Genomic DNA, 17,051 nt, shown 5'->3' with positions numbered 1-17,051 from the left:
GGGATTGAACCCATAAACTGGGCATATGCCTTTGACCAGAATCAAACCCAGGACCCTTCAGTCTGCATGCTCTATCCCATGAGCCAAACTGGCTAGGGCTAAGTTAAGGATCTTGATATGGAGAGATTATCCTGGATTGTCCACCCAGGCTCTAAATGCAATCACAATTGTTCTTACAAGAGGGAGGCAGAAATAAATTTGATTAAAGAAAGAAGCAATGTGGCCATGGAAGCAAGGGGAGAAAAGGAGATGCAATGAAGGGCCATGAGATCAGAAATGAGGACAGCCTCCAGAAATGGAAAAAGCAAGGCAAAGAATCCAACTCTAGGGCCTCCGGAGGGACATCTCCATGCAGACACCTTGATTTCAGCCCAGTAAAACTGACTTCAGATTTCCGATCTCCAGATGGTGGGAGAACATATGTGTGTTGTTTGAAGCCACCAAGTCTGTTGTTACAGCAGTCACAGGGAACTAATACACCCTCCCTGGATGGGAATGTGAGTTTGGGAGAGACTATCTTAATTGAATTTTCCCTTCTAGGGGCGCAAGGGAACCCACTACTTACCTCTTTTGCTAAAAGCCATAGAAACAGAACACAAGTAAATGTCTTGTAGGCCACTTGAATGCTGTGATCCTTCCTGTAACACTCTTACACATTTCCCCATGTCAAAGCAGTTCACAGCTCAGGGGTTTTGTTAACAGGTTGCCGCCAGGATCATGTTGGGTTTACTCATACAGGGTAATTGATTCTCAACCCACCCTATAAAGAGAAGAATATCTGAATGTCACTTTATAGGTTTACTGCTGTCTGCTCTCCTTCATCACCACTGGTACCTATAAAGAGAAAAACTGATTAAATAATGTGAGTTGCTAGGAAAGAATCCCAATTACCCATATAGTGAGATGGATGGATGTGGAGACAGCTAGATCACATTTGAATTTATATACTCAAACTCTCCAATGAATCTACAAAGTATTAGTTTAGAAAAATCAATTTTAGTCAAATTTGAATTGTTTCTTTTTCCAGTTTAGAAGAGAGAAATAAACATTTGGAAGGTCTAATTACAAGGCCCAAAGATATAGCCAGAAAAGATATAGCCAGAAAACCAAGGTAATTTTTTTCTTTTTATAAATAATGTCTTTCACTTTAGGATATATGTATAATAAAATATATATGTATAATAATAAGTAATAAAATTTTAAAAGCTTTTTAAAAATCTTTTTTAAAAAGATTAAAAATATAGTCTATGAAAGTGCTTGTTTTGGGGGTTTGGTTTTTTTGCCTGGCATAAAACAGTTGCTTGATAAATGTTTTTCGTAGGATCTGAATTAGAAAGCCAGGTTCCCTGCTCTCATGGAATTTCAGATCACTTCTAAGGAAGGTACTATAAAGACTATGAGTTAAGATTTTGTCTAATAAAACAGCTTACCTGCTATAAATGTATAGCAGAACGGATTTCATGATCAGATTTTCTTACACTAATGTTAACTCTTATAATCTTCCAGTATTTGATGCTACAAGGTATATTTGCAAACCTAATGGGGTTAAGACCATAGTAGGTTTTAAAAATCAGATTCCTCCTGGCCTAATTCCTGATGTACTAATAAAACATTTACTAGTTCCCAAAATGAGAATGAGTTTTCCCCATGTGCAAGGGTTCTGTAGGAAATTTCAGAGAATTTGTTTCACGACTCATATTCCTTGGCCAGATCCAACATATATAAAAAGTGTGGAGAGTGAAGAAGATGAGAGAAGAGATTCCTTTGACTCTGTCAGATTGTGAGCTCCCATTACCCCTAAGTAATTGTACCTCTTTTCCCTAAAGGCTTGTGAAGGGGTTCAGGAGATCACCTAAAGAGCTTGGAAAGAAATGCTTTTCCTAAGAGTTGGGAACCAGGATCAGTGACTCACTCATGCCTGAGAAAGCTAAATAAAGCAACTGTGCCGTGCAAGGACAGAGGGGCTGTGTTGGGGGTGGCCTAGTCTCCCTGAGACTGTGCTGAGCACAAAGGATGTATACGATAGTTTCTTAAGAACCATGCAAGTGAGAGTTGAGTTGTTGTGGGCTCTGCTCAAGGCTGTCTGGAGGGGTATCAGCAGCAAGAAGCTGAAAGGGAACACACAGTTCTTCGGGGCTGATGAAGAAATATCAAGTGACCACCAGATGAGAGATGCATAAGCCTGGGTCAAGGGACTTGCAGTGAAACCGGATAACGAATGGGTCAGGGCTACTTAATTGTCACTACTTGAGCCAATTAAACAGAGACAGGGTTGAATCATGTATGAGCGTTTATTCCAAAAATGCCAGCAGTATGGGAGAGCAGCAGGTCATCCACGAAAATCTGCTCTTCCTCTTACCCCCATAAACCAGCTGCTTATATTGGGTAGAAGAACAAAGATTACATGGGAAAGGAGGAATTACAGGCATGGGAAAGTAGGCAAGGTACAATGGTTACAGGTTACAGGCAATGTGGGTTGAGGGTCGCAAAGAGCGGGCACCTCCAGGACCAGACTGTTTCAGCAACAAGGTTGTTAATCTTTCCATGATGATTGGCAGCTCTAGGAAAAAGTGAATGGCTCACATTCCCAGGTTAACTCCCATGTCCTGGGGCATACAATTCTCAGCCAGGTCAGATGTGCTTTCTCTAATCACAGTTAACAGAGTATGTTTAATATTTCTTAGAACTATAGCTAGTCCCCACTATTATATTTCTGCCCAACTGTAGGACAGAGATCCTTAGCAAAAGCAAGCTCTGAAGAGAGAGAATCAGCTTTAGCCATTGCCAAGCCCAGAGATTGTGTAATCACTCAGCCAAGTAAGAATGTCCTACAGCCTACATCCCATCTCTTCTGCTGAAAATGGAGGAAGTTGTGAGCAAAGAGAGCAGAAATTGGCCTCCAAGGGTAGATGGGGTCCACCAACTGAAGCCGTAGCTGGGAGAGGTGGAGGAGAAGTCCTACTTTTGAAAGAAGGTTAAAGGATTGATTACTATTTAAGACTGGATAATATGCCTACTGAATTGAGACTGTGTTTTTGCCTCACAGTGAGGATTGACTATTACCTTAAAGCAGCGGTTCTCTACCTGTGGGTCGCGACCCCTTTGGGGATCGAACGACCCTTTCACAGGGGTCACCTAAGACCATCGGAAAACACATATATAATTAAATATTGTTTTTGTGGTTAATCACTATGATTTAATTATGTTCAATTTGTAATAATGAAATTGAGGGTCACCACAACATGAGGAACTGTATTAAAGGGTCGCGGCATTAGGAAGGTTGAGAACCACTGCCTTAAAGTGAGTAAAAACTCTTTGGGCCTGCTGTGTAGTCAGCCAGTGGCAAAGGAAAAGCTCCTTCCCTGAATGGCAAAAGTCTAAAGCAGAAGGAGGAGGCAGACATTAAATGTGCATTTTGATTATATGTCATGTTTGCTCAGCTTACCGTTTGCAAATACAGCTATGTTTTAAAAATCAAAACTCCTGCCCTGACCAGTTTGGCTCAGTGGCTAGAGCATCAGCCTGTGGACTGAAGAGTCCCAGGTTCAATTCCGGTCAAGGGCATGTCCCTTGGTTGCGGGCACATCCCCAGTAGGGGGTGTGCAGGAGGCAGCTGATGGATGTTTCTCTCTCATGGATGTTTCTAACTCTATCCCTCTCCCTTCCTCTCTGTAAAAAATCAATAAAATATATATATTTTTTTAAATTAAAACTCCTTAACAGATTTGAATTATATTTGCCAAGTGATAGATTAACAACAATTTATTTTTTCTTAATATGAAAGATAAGATCTGATGCCTGGTATATTACAGCTGTTCAGTAATTGCTAATTTAAGCTGCATATATCTCTTCTGAGTTGCTGAGAGAAATTGTGAAATATGTTTTTCCAGAATTATTTTAAAATAAGAAATTTGCATATAAATTTTTACACTTTTCACTAGTTCAGATATTTCCTTACTGTATAAATAACATGTGGCCTATTTTCACAACAAATTTGAGGCCCATATGTATAGACTTAGCTTGGCCTTGAAGCAAGGAGGTAAAGGGAGAAGAGCTCTCAAGGCTCTTTCTTAGAAAACTTAAGACTTACACCAGCCTTCAGCCACCACTGTTCATGAAGCCTTTCACTGGCCAATTGGCCTCACTGAACTCAGCACGGGAACATGTTTTGGACTACTATGTCATCTCAAAATTATGATGCTGCTTTTGCCAATTGTCTTCAGTAGAGGAAACAGTGGGAAACAGGGGGAAAAAATGGGCACTTTAATAGTCTCATACCTCTTATTTTTGCTTCTAGTTCTTAATCACTTTCAAGGAAATTTCTTAGGTTTTCAAATCATAGCCAAAATTTTATCCTAAGCAAATCTATGAGAGTGTTAAAATGTAATGAGACTGTGACTCAACATATTTACTTAATTACATTGAGAATGATCCATATATTACATACTGAAAATCTTTAGCTTAATCTTTTAGGGTCTTATAATTCTATCCTAAATGACAGTTTCTCCTTGAGTGAGGGAAAGAATATGTTAAATAACAGCATACTTGGTTCATTATTTTTAGTTCTCGACACCATTTCTCCCTCTCTCTCTCTTTCTCTCTCTCTCTCTCTCTCTCTCTCTCTCTCTCTCTCTCTCTCATTCTCTCATTATTCTCTTCCTATTTCCTACAGACCAAGAAGATTAGAATATCATCTAAAATCCATGCCTGAGGTAGGTCATATTTGATGATCATTATAAAGAACTAGAGGTCTGGTGCACAAAATTGTGCACTCGGGGGGGGGGGGTCCCTCAGCCCGGCCTGTGCCCTCTTGCAGCCTGGGACCCCTCAGGTGATGACCACCTGCTGGCTTAGGCCTGCTTCCCAGGGGATTGGACCTAAGCTGGTAGTCAGACATCCCTCTGGCAGCCTGGGAGCCCTCGGGGGATGTCCACTTGCCAGCAGGGAGCAGGCCTAAGCTGCAGTCGGACATCCTTAGTGCTGCTGAGGAGGCGGGAGAGGCTCCCACCACCATCGCTGTACTGGCAGCCATCAGCCCGGCTTGTGGCTGAGCAGAGCTCCCCCGGTGGAAACGAACTGACCACCAGGGGACAGCTCCTGCATTGAGCATCTGCCCCTGGTGGTCAGTGTGTGTCATAGTAACCAATCATTCCCAGTCGTTCTGCTGTTAAGGTCAATTTGCATATCACCCTTTTACTATATAGGATAGAGGTCTGGTGCATGGGTGGGGGCCAGCTGGTTTTCCCTGAAGGGTGTCCCAGATCAGGGTGGGGGTCCTGCTGGGGTGCCTGGCCAGCCTGGTGAGGAGCTGAGGGCCATTTTCAGACTGGCCACACCCCCTTCAGAGTGGGGGACTGGAGTGCCTGGCCAGCCTGGGTGAGGGACTGATGGCTGTTTGCAGGCTGGCCAAGCCCCCCAGCAGGGACCCTCACCCCATGGGTGTGGCCATCCTGGGTGAGGGGCTGATGGTTGTTTGCAGGCTGGCCACAGCCCCCAGCCACCCAAGCTCCCAGTGGAGGCTGGCTGGAACCGGGTATCTGGGATTTATTTATCTTCTATAATTGAAACTTTGTTGCTTTATGCAGAGGCAACAGCCAGCCAGGGAAGGCAGGAAGCTTGGCTTCCTCCATCGCTGGGGCAACTAAGCCTCCTGCTTGCTCCAGCTCCATGTCTGCTGGGCCGCTATCTTGGTTGGGTTAATTTGCCTATAGTCGCTCTGATTGGCTTGTGGCCATGGTTTGTGAGTGTAGTAGAGGTATGGTCAATTTGCATGTTTCTATTTTATTAGATAAGATGTTATATTTCTGTGTAATTTGATAATCACACAAGATTAAGCATCAGTTCCTGAAGTTACCTTTCAGTAATGTTCACCTTAGCTTTCCACTCTATCCTCAGATGAGGGCCTTTTTGGCCTCTAATCAAAGTTTGTCTTATAATTAGAAACCCCTCTCTCTGGACCTTTGTTTGTATTGGTTCTCTTAACTTCATCCCACAGCTACTGCTTCATGTCAAGCCCTCATCATTTCTTTTCTGCCCTCCCACAGTCATCTTCTAATTGTGTTTCTGCCTCCAGTTTTGCTCTCCTCCTGTCTTCCACAGAGTAGATAAAGTGATCTTTCTGAAGCAAAATATGATTATGCTTTTCGCCTACATAAGCTCTCCAGTAGTACTCAGTTGCATTCAGGCTCAAATCCAGTCTCTTTAGCTTGGCACATAAGGTCCTCTATGGTCTAACCCTTTCTTTCCTATCCAGTCTGCTCAGTCACTGCTGCTTGTCAGCATACACACCAACCCTATATAATCATTTGAAATTTTCTAAATGTGCTATGTTATTTTTATGCTTTCTTGTGATTGTCCATGCAGTTCCCCCTACCTGGAATCTTCCCAATGACTCCTTTCCTCCTCCTTACTTAATTTCCCATTACCAGCTCAAGCTCCATCTCCTGCCCTGTCAAAATGATACTTCCTCCCATGTTTCCACACCATACCCTTTGATGCAATAGCACTTATAACATTTCACTAGTTCTCTTCTTGCATGTTCTTTGAATTGACTAGAACTCTTTTAGTGCAGGGATTGTCTCATATTTATTTTGGTATCCCCAAGCACCTATGCCATAATAGGTACTAAATGGGAGTGAATATTAGACTTGCTTGTAGACCTAGGACCAAAAGTACCCTTTCTGGAGTAATTACTAATAGAAGATACAGCAGCTGCTGCTGCCCCTGTCCCACCCCAGGCAGTGGACATCTACATATATAAAAGGCTAAGTACCCGCCAACCAGCTGCCTGGCTGGTAGCTATAATGTGCAATGATCACCAGGGGGCAGATGCTCAACGCAGGAGCTGCCAAGCGACTGCAACTTTGCAGAGTGCCCTCTCGCACTCCAGGACCCCTTGGGGGTTGTCAGACTGCCGGTTTTGGCCTAATCCCTACAGGCCAGGATGAGGGACCCCACTTGCCAGAGGGACCCAGCTCACTCCACAGACGCCCTTGGAGCCCCAGTGCCACCCCAGGTGTGGGCGGCTGGAGAAATACCATGAGAGGTTGGCTCCAGGGCGTGCCAGTCCTCCCCCGCTGGCCACCTTCTAATTAATTTACTTTCAATGTGCACGAATCCATGCACCAGGATCTAGTGTATTCATAAATACCATGGCCTATTTGTGACATAGCTCTGTGAGGGAGAGGACAAAGGTCTCCACTCTATGTGCCCCATTGAGACCCAACTGTTGCAGTAGTTACAAGGACACCTTAATACTACCAACTCTTGGTTATATTGTGCTGGTGAGTCACTTCATGGACTATTTAGATTCTTACTTCTATTCCTTTTCCTTCATTCTGCCAGCTAGCAACCAAACCAAGGAAGATGAAACTCAACCAGCTTTGTTCCTTATCATGTCCCTTAAATGGAGAAAGGTTGAAACAAACAAAATATGATTAAAATATAGTATTGGTATTATTTGTTACGTCCATCTATCCCATAGGCTTTCCTTGTACCACTTTTCATATGTAATCAGGAACGAGCTATTTATGGAATAAGAATTCCATATGTAATCAAGAATCTCTGTTTGTTCTGTCACTGATTGCCTATCTTTCCTGAAAACTTAACATTTTTTCCCTTTCATTTTTAGATGTCAGATATTTCAGAAGGAAATGGAAATGATTTAGATTAAACAGGACTGAAGAGTAAACATTAATCATTTTTGTCAACCACTCCAGGAGCAGTCACTACTAAGCATAGTACCCCGATCAATCCATACAAATGATACATTAAAATTGTATAAATGGTGAAATTTTACATTCCAAAAAATGTGATTATTTTCTAATTTCGTCCTGTAAACAATCAAATATATTCTACTTTAATAAAACAGATTAATACAATGGCTGATTTTCCAAATATCTATTTTCATTTTCACAGAATATCGCTCCAATGTTATCAGGTCTTTAGTGACACATAAAAGTAGTCATGTATCTTATTTCAACTTTTTCCCTCCTGAAGGACATCCTTTTTCTTTCCAGGCACCAGGCTCTTCCTACTGCCAACTAAAGTTAAAAGGACACTTATTTGAAATTCTTTGGAATTAAACCATAGATGAAAAGAGAGGACTTATCTTTTGAGACCGAATGCTATGATTTCCTCCTTAACATCGTTTTGAGGAATTAGTTTTGAATTTAAACAAAGGAACCAGAGATAGCAGATTTTGTGATATGTATCAGAAAGACAAGTGAACATAGAATATACTTTGTTCTTTAGGTAAATCCCAGAGCTAGGATAGAGGTGTAACTGTTGAATCAAAAATATATCTTGAGCCCTGGCTGGTGTGGCTCAGTTGGTTAGACATCATCCCATGCATCGAAAGATTGCTGGTTTGATTCCTGATCAGGGCACATGCCTAGGTTTCGAGCTCAGTGCCTAGTAAGGTGCATGCAGAGGCAGCCAATCGATGTTCTGCTCTCACATTGATGTTTCTCTCTCTCCCTCTTCCTTCCTCTCTCTGTAAAAACCAACTTGAGTGAAAAGGGAAGGAATTATTTTATCTCACTGAAATTAGTTTTGCACTTCAATTAACCAGGTAAGCACAAGAGGAAAATATATATCTGGCCCTGTAGGAGGTGCTGAATAAAGAAAAGCTGTTATTATTGTTATTTGGGGGATAGGGGATTCTTTAGGACAGGTCTTATATGAATTTTGAAATATAAAATTTGTTAATTTTTCAAATTCAAAAAGTTGCCATCAAATTTAAGACAAACCATCAGAAATGCACAGAGAGTTCACAAGCATGACTGTTTAGTTTCAGAAAATCAAACATGGACAGCTTTGGAAGTGACTTAAGTTTCACAAAGATATTATTATCATTATCATCATCATCATCATCATCATCATCATGTTTCATGGTATCCTCTAGGGAAAATTAAAATATTATAGAAGGACAAATGTTAAGATGAAGACGGCTAGATCCGGAATGGCCAACACGGAGCGGCTGGCAGACCCCTTGGTAGAGTCTTGATATCTCAAAGGCATAGTCTCTCTAAGATGGTTTATCAGATGCCTCTTTATTCTTGTTCTGCATGTGTTCAGGTGCCTCACAGATATTTTGCTCCTGTTAGGAAGCCTGGAAAGAAAACAAAAAAAAGGTGCCAAAGAAAAAGCATCAAATAAAAACAAAGATGAAATAGAAAAAATAAAGTCATACCTCTTTATGGAAGGCAAATCTGAGGATGATGTCTACTTAAAACACTTATATCCAAGGCAGATATAGAAGATAAAGAAAGTTATTCATTTACTTAAGAAATTTCAAATTCTGGACTTGATGAATCCAAAGCAAGGTGTTTATCTTTAAAAATATATATATTTGTTTATTGATTTCAGAAAGGAAGGGAGAGAGAGAGAGAGATAGAAACACCAATGATGAGAGAGAATCATTGATTGGCTGCCTCCTGCCTGCCCCCCATAGGGGATCAAGCCCACAACTGGGGCATGTGCCTTGACTAGCAATTGAACCCTGACCTCCTAGTTCATAGGTTGATGCTCAACCCCTGAGCCACACTGGTCAGGCAGCAAGGTGTTTATCTTGATGTAACACTGGATATGGCACTGAGGAAGAAGAAAAAGTGGAACCATTTGCTAGTGTTCTTAGTTTGCCACACCCATTCATTTCAGAAATCAGTAAAGTTACTGTATTTTTTTGGAGGGGTGGCCTCAGTGTATTTAGGTTCAGCTTCTACACGGCAAAACAATTTCTTCTAGTTAAGAGTTCTTGGCTTGCACTGATCACAGGGTGGCCGGAGGGCACCAGAGCAGTCTATTAGTTTTTCAAAATGCTGTCGTAGACCTGATAAATGTACTGAGAGACTTCAGGAGCTCTACACTTCAGCGACAGTGTATAATTGGGGTTTCCATGCTGGATACGTAGCTCAGCCAAGATCCAAATGCCATTAGTGAGCTTCAGAGATTGGTACAGCATGTCCTGCCCTTCCACATTCCTCTTGGCAATAGTATAAACGTTGTTGTTTTGCAACTTGCTGGAAATAGTGTCAGCATTTAAATGACATTCCTTAATCTGAAACTGAAGTTCATTTTCACTGGGAATACCCTTCCATGTTGCAAGAAAGACCTGGCACTCCATTTTGCCATCTTCTACAAAAAGCACATTGAGTGGGATGAGGCAGCTGAAGTAGAAGACATCAATATTGTTTTTCACAGCTACCTGTAGGTTATTCAGAGGTTCCATCTTCATGACTGGACCCAAGGTGTTGAGAGGCAGGGAGACATCAATGCTCTGATTTGGCATCAGTGGTGTATGGATGGCCAGAGGAGTGCTGGGGGTGACGCCAAAGCTATTCTTGTTAAACTGGATTGCAAAGTCTGCCATATGCTGCAGAGCTTTGTTGGTGAAGTTCATTTCCATATAGATGTGCCCCTGACAATGAGTAAATGTTCCAGAAATCTCCAAGCCTTTGGCCTTTACTGCAGGCAGCCAGACAGCCTTAGGAGCCACATATCCACCATGTACCATGTCTATCCCCGTAGAGAGTTCAAATAGATCATTCAGACAACTGCTGACCACAGCAAGAGTAGGTGAAGGAGCAAAGGTTGCAGGCACTGATGATGGAATGAAGGATTGTCCCACCAGACTATCTAGTCTTCCTCCCAAGAGATCCACTGCTCCCACCTGCATGGAGGTTACCTGTGGCACATTGACTGGTGGACCGAGATCAAGGTCACCTTGAGAGGGAATAACCTGAGTCTGTTCCAGGTTGGTGGCAGTGGTGGTGCCAACAGGGCTGTCACCTGCATCAGTGCTTCCATGATGTATTGGCAAGTGTTTGCGATGGATTCCGTGACTTCCTTCCACAGAAGCATTGGGAGGCTTGTGGTACACAGAGGCCAAAGAACCAATGTGGCAGATTAGCTCATCCAGCAGAGTTGGCTCAATAAGATCTGTCTACTCAGAGATCAGTGGCTTCTCAGACAAGACTACTTCTTTGGCTGTGACAGGGTCAGTTGAGAGAAGCCACCAATAAATATAGCCCCTATCTCAAAGGTCAGGATTATCAGAATCCTGTGTTGCCAAACTCAAGACCTGCTGTACCAGCTCCTGTGTTTCTGATGGTTTCTTGAGAAACAGCTTCACTATGGCAGTGAGCAGAGTGAGCTGCACTTGGGTGCTCTCATCATGAAAACCCTCCAGGAAACTCTCTAGTAATTCATCTGCATTGTCAATTCGTTCAGCATATTCGCCCACAATCCAAATCATAGCTGCTCACGCATCTGGCTCATCCAGCGAGTCTAAGTTCTCACACAGCGTGGCAATGATGCTTTCATACTTGTTGGGATACTTGCAGAAGATGTCCCTGATGACAACTATCGCCTCTTGGACCACATAATTTACTTTGGTTTGGATGAGATCAAGCAATGTGCTCACACAACGTTCTGCAGATTGCTCCACCTTGATGGCACACGGTCCAATGGCCCGCACAGCTTTGCGAACAAAGTCAGCATCCACTTCCGTGGCATATTCCTTCAGCTCTGCCAGAACCTGAGCAATACTGGCTTGAGATGCCAAACGAATCATGATGTCCAGCTTCTCTAGTTTAACATAGATGGGATCATTATACTTCACAAGGAAGACTTTGATTTCCTGCTTTAAGATTTCAGGCCTTTTCTGAACAGTTAGGTTGATGTTCCTCAGGGCGACATACCGCACCTCTGGCTCCCCAGACAGCAAAGTGACAAGTGGAGGGGCCAACTTCTTTAGCAGCATATTATAGTAGTCAGAGTCCTTGGGTAACAACTCTAGAAATTTCATTAGGACTTTTACTGCTGAAAGCACCACTGCTGAGTTGGCATGAGATAGCCGGGGAGTTACCCGCTCACAGATGCTCTGAGCCTCCCGGTCATCTTAGGGTTATGATTGGACAGGCAGTCCAGGATGAAAATCTGGCCCCATTCAGTACACTCATTCAGGGCTGTCAGCAGCTTATTAATGTTCTGTGGGTTCAGATCGAGTAAGTTGCTGTTTGGGTGAGATTCACTGATTTCAGATAATGCTGCTACAGCATTAGCCACCACCATTGGATTTGAATCTGCTATGAGATCCCGCAGAGAATCCAGAAATCCCTGATCTTCCACCATTTGGGCATTGATATCATGGAGTTTTGCCACGCAGACTGCTGCTGTTTTCCAACATAGGGATCTTCATCCTTCAAGCACTTTCGGAGGGGCTCATAGAGATATTCTGTGATCTTGTCCACTTCGATGCATCCCATGGTTCTAACTGCCAAGGCCCGAATCAGAGGATTGGGATCTTCACAGTCCTTCACAAAGCTGTTGACAGCCATAATGGCCATGTCTGGCTGACTCTTGCCATAGTTCATCAAGTAGAGATACACCAGCTTCTTTAGTTCCAGGTTGTCAGTCTGCATACAGTTCACTACATCTGGAAAGAGAGAGCTAACATCCTTCCCCACAGTCATAGCAGCAATCACTTTCTTCACAGCCTCCTTCCGCTTTTCTTTCTTTTCATTGATGAGTTCAGCCTTTAATTCCAAGATTTCTCCTTTTTTATTGGTTGTGAAATAGTTGGAGTCAGTCATGGTGTTGGCTCTTTAATGTGCACTGGAGGCAAGGGCGGGGCGGCGGCAGCGGCCGGAGAGCCAGTAAAGTTACTGTATTTACAGGGAATGCATCAGAGATTAAAATAGCAGGGGGAAAATGAAGCTGCATTTGCAGGAGGAACTAATCTGATTCAGAAGGTTTTGGATGATGAAATTCAATCAGACTTTTATGTAGCTGTTCCAGAAATAATGCCCAAGCTTAATCCATTAAAGAAGAAACTGAAAAAAGATTTCCAAAACTTACTTGGAATTCCATTGGATGTGACATCCCCCAAGATGCTATTTAAAACTGGACATGAAATTAAGGTAGATTGAAGAAAGGGAGAACTTTCTGGAGACCAAAGTAGCAACACTGGATATGTCAAGTGACCAGGCAGCTGCCAATCTGCAAGCTGTTATCAATGAAATTTGTAGGCACAGACTGCTGAATCTGGGACCCTTTTGTGGTACGAGTTTTCCTTCCTACTTTGACAAGGGAAGGTTTGTTATTAAAGATGAAGCCATTGTTGCCTAAAGAAGTAGAAACCAAAGAAAACAACAGAGAAGCTGCCTGAAAGAGTTGTACAGTAAAACCTTGATATAATGGACTAATTTGGGTGAGAGGGTGTCCGTTAAAGTTCGTTATATAATAAAGTAGGTTTTCCAAATGTGTATGTTAAAAAATTGACAAATTAATTAGTTTACCTGTTTTTACTTAAGTAGGCACGTTTGTGTAATTAAAATTAAGTATGTATGAAAAATTTAATTTCACAGGAAAGTTTTCTACATGTATTACTGTTATTTTAAATTTATACTGAATAGATCTAGTAAATGCATGCATTCACCAGTCACTGCAAGTAAACGAATGCACATGGCTGGGGCGTGGCTTAGTGCAGGGGGAACATTGACCTGTATACATTAAAACTGCTGCAGAAGGTTGAGCCACCAAGCCACGGGACAACAGAACCAATAGCCCTGCACAATGCGGTGTGATCACGTGCTAGTCATTCACCGAACATTGTTTACAGAGTGGTATCTCTTGGATTTAAATATGTAGACTATAGTTGTAGATATATATGTATTTATGTTGGCAAAATTACTAGTGTTTTTTCCCCAACATACAGCCTATTTGCTAAAATTTGTTAAAAATAACAGTGAATTAATAACCAAAACACACCTGTTAATTTAACTATAAGAAAATCTTGGTTAAAAACATTTTCAGATTAATAGGGTATTAATTTTCGTATATAACATGTGGAAATTTTGTCTGTTAAATCCAAAGTCTGTTAAATTGAGGGTTTACTGTATTGTGAAATTATTTTTTTTAAATATATTTGATTGATTTTTTACAGAGAGGAAGGGAGAGAGATAGAGAGTTAGAAACATCGATGAGAGAGAAACATCAATCAGCTGCCTCCTGCACATCTCCTATTGGGGATGTGCCCGCAACTCAGGTACATGCCCCTGACCGGAATCGAACCTGGGACCTTTCAGTCCACAGGCCGACGCTCTATCCACTGAGCCAAACCGGTTTCGGCGTGAAATTATTTTTAGTAAATGAAGAAGCAATGGAGAAAATTTTTCTTTTAAAAAAAAGATAAAGATGGCTAATGCAGCACCTGGAACCTGCACACCAATGTGATGAAACAGTCGGAATGAAAAGATTAACACAGGTTATCTACATACAGGACTGTGTGCCTAAGTACTGCATTTGCCATGTGTCTATTACACATTTATGATCTTTTACCTACAGGTTGTCTCAACATGAATGTGTCTCCTTTGGTGCATGGTTCAAGGATGCAGAGTCAAATTCAGTAAACATTTAGTGACTGTCAGTAAACTATGTGACAGCCTCTGTGGTAGATGCCAAGGGTACAAAGAAAAATCAAGCAAAGATCACCAAGGACTACATAATCCGTCGGGAAAGATAGATAAATCAGCTCTGTTCTAGAATGGTGTCGGTGTAACCGCCCCAGGTGCTCTAAAAGCATAGATGAAATGGCCCTGGACTGTATGAGAAAACCTCAGGGAAGATTTTACAGAAAGAGTGTCACCTGAGCCAGATCAGCATAGCTGCCTGGATATTCCTTAGATAGAAGAGGAAAGCAAGAGCACACTCAGAGCACAGAGGCCTGAGACACCCTGCTACAATCCCTGGACCACAAGTACTGTCTAACACCCATGTTCTTCCTAGGACAGGAGATAAGATGATCATGTTATATACATACTAAGAAATTTCGACTTCATCATTATGAGAAGCTCTGAAGGATTTTATTTTATTTATTTTATTTTTATTTTTATTTTTACTTATTTTTTCTTCTTTTTCTCTGAAGGATTTTAAGTACAGGAGTGATATGATCAGGCATGCATTTTTGAAAGATCACCCTAATAATGATATAAAGGGTAGGTTGATGGTGGGTGACGCTAGAATCAGAAGTACCAGTTAAGATGCTGCTGTAGTGCTCCAGGCAAGAAAAACTGAGTCCAGGAGCTAAAATAGTGGCAGTGATAATAATGAGAAAGGTATGGATGCAAAGTGATTTCAAAGGTAAAATGAAAATGATAGTGATTTCAAAGGTAAAATGAAAATGATTTGGGAATTGGTTAGCTCTGGGAGTGGAGAGAGAGGAGTCTGGGAAGCCTAGCAGGGTTCTAGCTGGGTGGTGGGCATCTTAACTGAAGGAGAGAATACAAGAGGGACAGAGGAAGATATGCTACAAAGAAAGGTAGGTGGCATGTAAGGCTGCTGTGGAATGTTGGGGAGATATTTCGTAAGTTCTGTTGAGAAGGATCCAATGGTCTGGGAAGGGACTGAAGATAAAGGAGAAATTAGGCAAAACTGATGAATCAAGTTCTCAGAGGAGGAAAGAGGGACTAGGCTCAGCATAGGAGCGGGGACACATCTTCCCCTGAGGCTGAAGAAAGGAGATCAGGACAGGCACGTTGGGCAGCTGGGAGCTGGGATGTAAGTGGAGGGAGCTCACTCTCTTCTGGCTGTAGGAGGCTTGAGGGGAGAGGCAAAGGTTTGAAGTAGCCTCAACTTCTGCCTTCACAGAGCAAAGCTTTGGTTTTCTCACAGGATACTACAAGGAGTTACAATGTCCTCCCCACCTCACAAGTTCTGTATTTTTATTCACTTTCTTTCCTTCCTTCTCGTCCCTTGTTCCCTCAATTCTGACCCAAAGCATATTCTGGAGGACCTGGTCCATCAATAATTTTTACTCTCTTACACCTTCAGTTTATGACTCTTTACTGAATTCTTACCCAGCCTAAATTCTTACTGACCCCTCTTCTCCTCTAAAGCTGTCATGGGTCCTCTCTCTTCACTCCCCATGATACCTTCTGAAAGATTGCTCTTACAGTTTACAAAGCACTTTCATATATTATCTTCATCAAGTGGCTAGCTCAACTCACAGCGTTTCTGATAAACATGTTTTCACAGTGGCAGTCTCAATAGGCCACTCTCATTTTTAAAGGCTGTATAACAGGTCACAGAATACACATTATATTAATTATATTTTATGGATAGGGTTTCAAGTTTTCACTTCGTAGTCCTGCCATACATGCCCTGGCCCCAGGCCACTTCTATGCCTTGGCCCATACTGTGTCCTTTCCTGAGAATGCCCTTCTCTGTCCTAACTTAACCAAACTTCCTCCCTTCTCCAGTTCCACCACCCAGTTCCTCAATTTAAAACATTTGTATCCTTCAAGGCCTAATTTAAATGTCATCTTCATTTTTATCTGAAAGTAACACCTATCTCCTCTATTATATCTCTGACTTTCTAATGGTACTTAGCACACTCTTCCCTAAAGTACAGAACTTGGGAGATAGTATCCTACAGCAAATAGCACTCAACATGGCATCATGAGATTTAAGTTCAAGGCCTGGCTCCTTCATACTAGCTGAGTTCATAGAAATACTATTTTGAGAGCAATTATAGGACTGTGTACTGTCAATGTAAATATTTTTATGTCTCTCTTTAATAGATTATAACATTTGCCTATAAAGACACAACTCAGTGTGAGTCAGTGGCATATATAGTCTAATCTAGCAGATCCAGTCTGAAATATACAAAGGACTCGGGGAGTTAATATGAATTCATGATTGTATCTCTTTCAGGGGTAAGTTGTGAAACTGGATGAAGATCTTCCTGTATTTAGCAAGGCCAAGCTTGCATGAAAAACATTTTTTTTTAATTTAGCATGACATGCTGAAAATACAGTTGAAAATTTTTATAGTAGATGAGGCCAAGGTCAAAAGATGTTCCGAAAGGAGAATCTTCAAGATCTCATCATTGAAATGGTGAAATTACTCCACTGATGCATTCTGGTACTTCAGTTTGGACTAGAGAATTTGAACATCCTTAATCAGAGAACTTTGGTGCTAGAAGAATTGTGTTTAGGCAAACTCACTTCTTTCCCTGCGGTGTTTCTCCTTCACTGTCACTCTCTTAC

General features: G+C 41.9%; 2 protein-coding genes and 1 pseudogene across 7 annotated transcripts in view; 2 read left to right on the top strand and 1 right to left on the bottom strand.

Annotated features, from left to right (window-relative positions):
* Positions 1 to 7,861, top strand: part of CAGE1 (cancer antigen 1) — an 85,820-nt gene extending 77,959 nt beyond the window's left edge. For all 6 annotated transcript variants that reach the window (XM_059688547.1, XM_059688548.1, XM_059688546.1 and 3 more), the window contains 2 exons: positions 4,673 to 4,712; positions 7,631 to 7,861. In XM_059688547.1, coding sequence (XP_059544530.1) covers positions 4,673 to 4,712; positions 7,631 to 7,672 — 82 coding nt within the window. In that variant the 3' untranslated portion in view covers positions 7,673 to 7,861. The remainder of the gene's footprint in view (positions 1 to 4,672; positions 4,713 to 7,630) is intronic.
* A 346-nt stretch (positions 7,862 to 8,207) lies between these two features.
* On the top strand, positions 8,208 to 13,171 carry LOC132229707 (large ribosomal subunit protein uL1m-like; annotated as a pseudogene).
* On the bottom strand, positions 9,698 to 12,645 carry LOC132230694 (AP-2 complex subunit beta-like). Its single transcript, XM_059688545.1, is given in 3 exon segments — positions 9,698 to 11,904; positions 11,907 to 12,185; positions 12,188 to 12,645. Coding segments are annotated over 3 exon segments (2,787 nt in total). The 5' UTR covers positions 12,597 to 12,645; the 3' UTR covers positions 9,698 to 9,805.
* Positions 13,172 to 17,051: the final 3,880 nt, after the last annotated feature.

Source organism: Myotis daubentonii, chromosome 3 (genome assembly GCF_963259705.1).
Source record: "Myotis daubentonii chromosome 3, mMyoDau2.1, whole genome shotgun sequence".
In the NCBI taxonomy this organism is placed as follows: Eukaryota; Metazoa; Chordata; class Mammalia; order Chiroptera; family Vespertilionidae; genus Myotis; species Myotis daubentonii.
The sequence above is the reverse complement of the archived record's forward strand: the minus strand, read 5'-3'. Positions and strand labels throughout refer to the sequence as shown.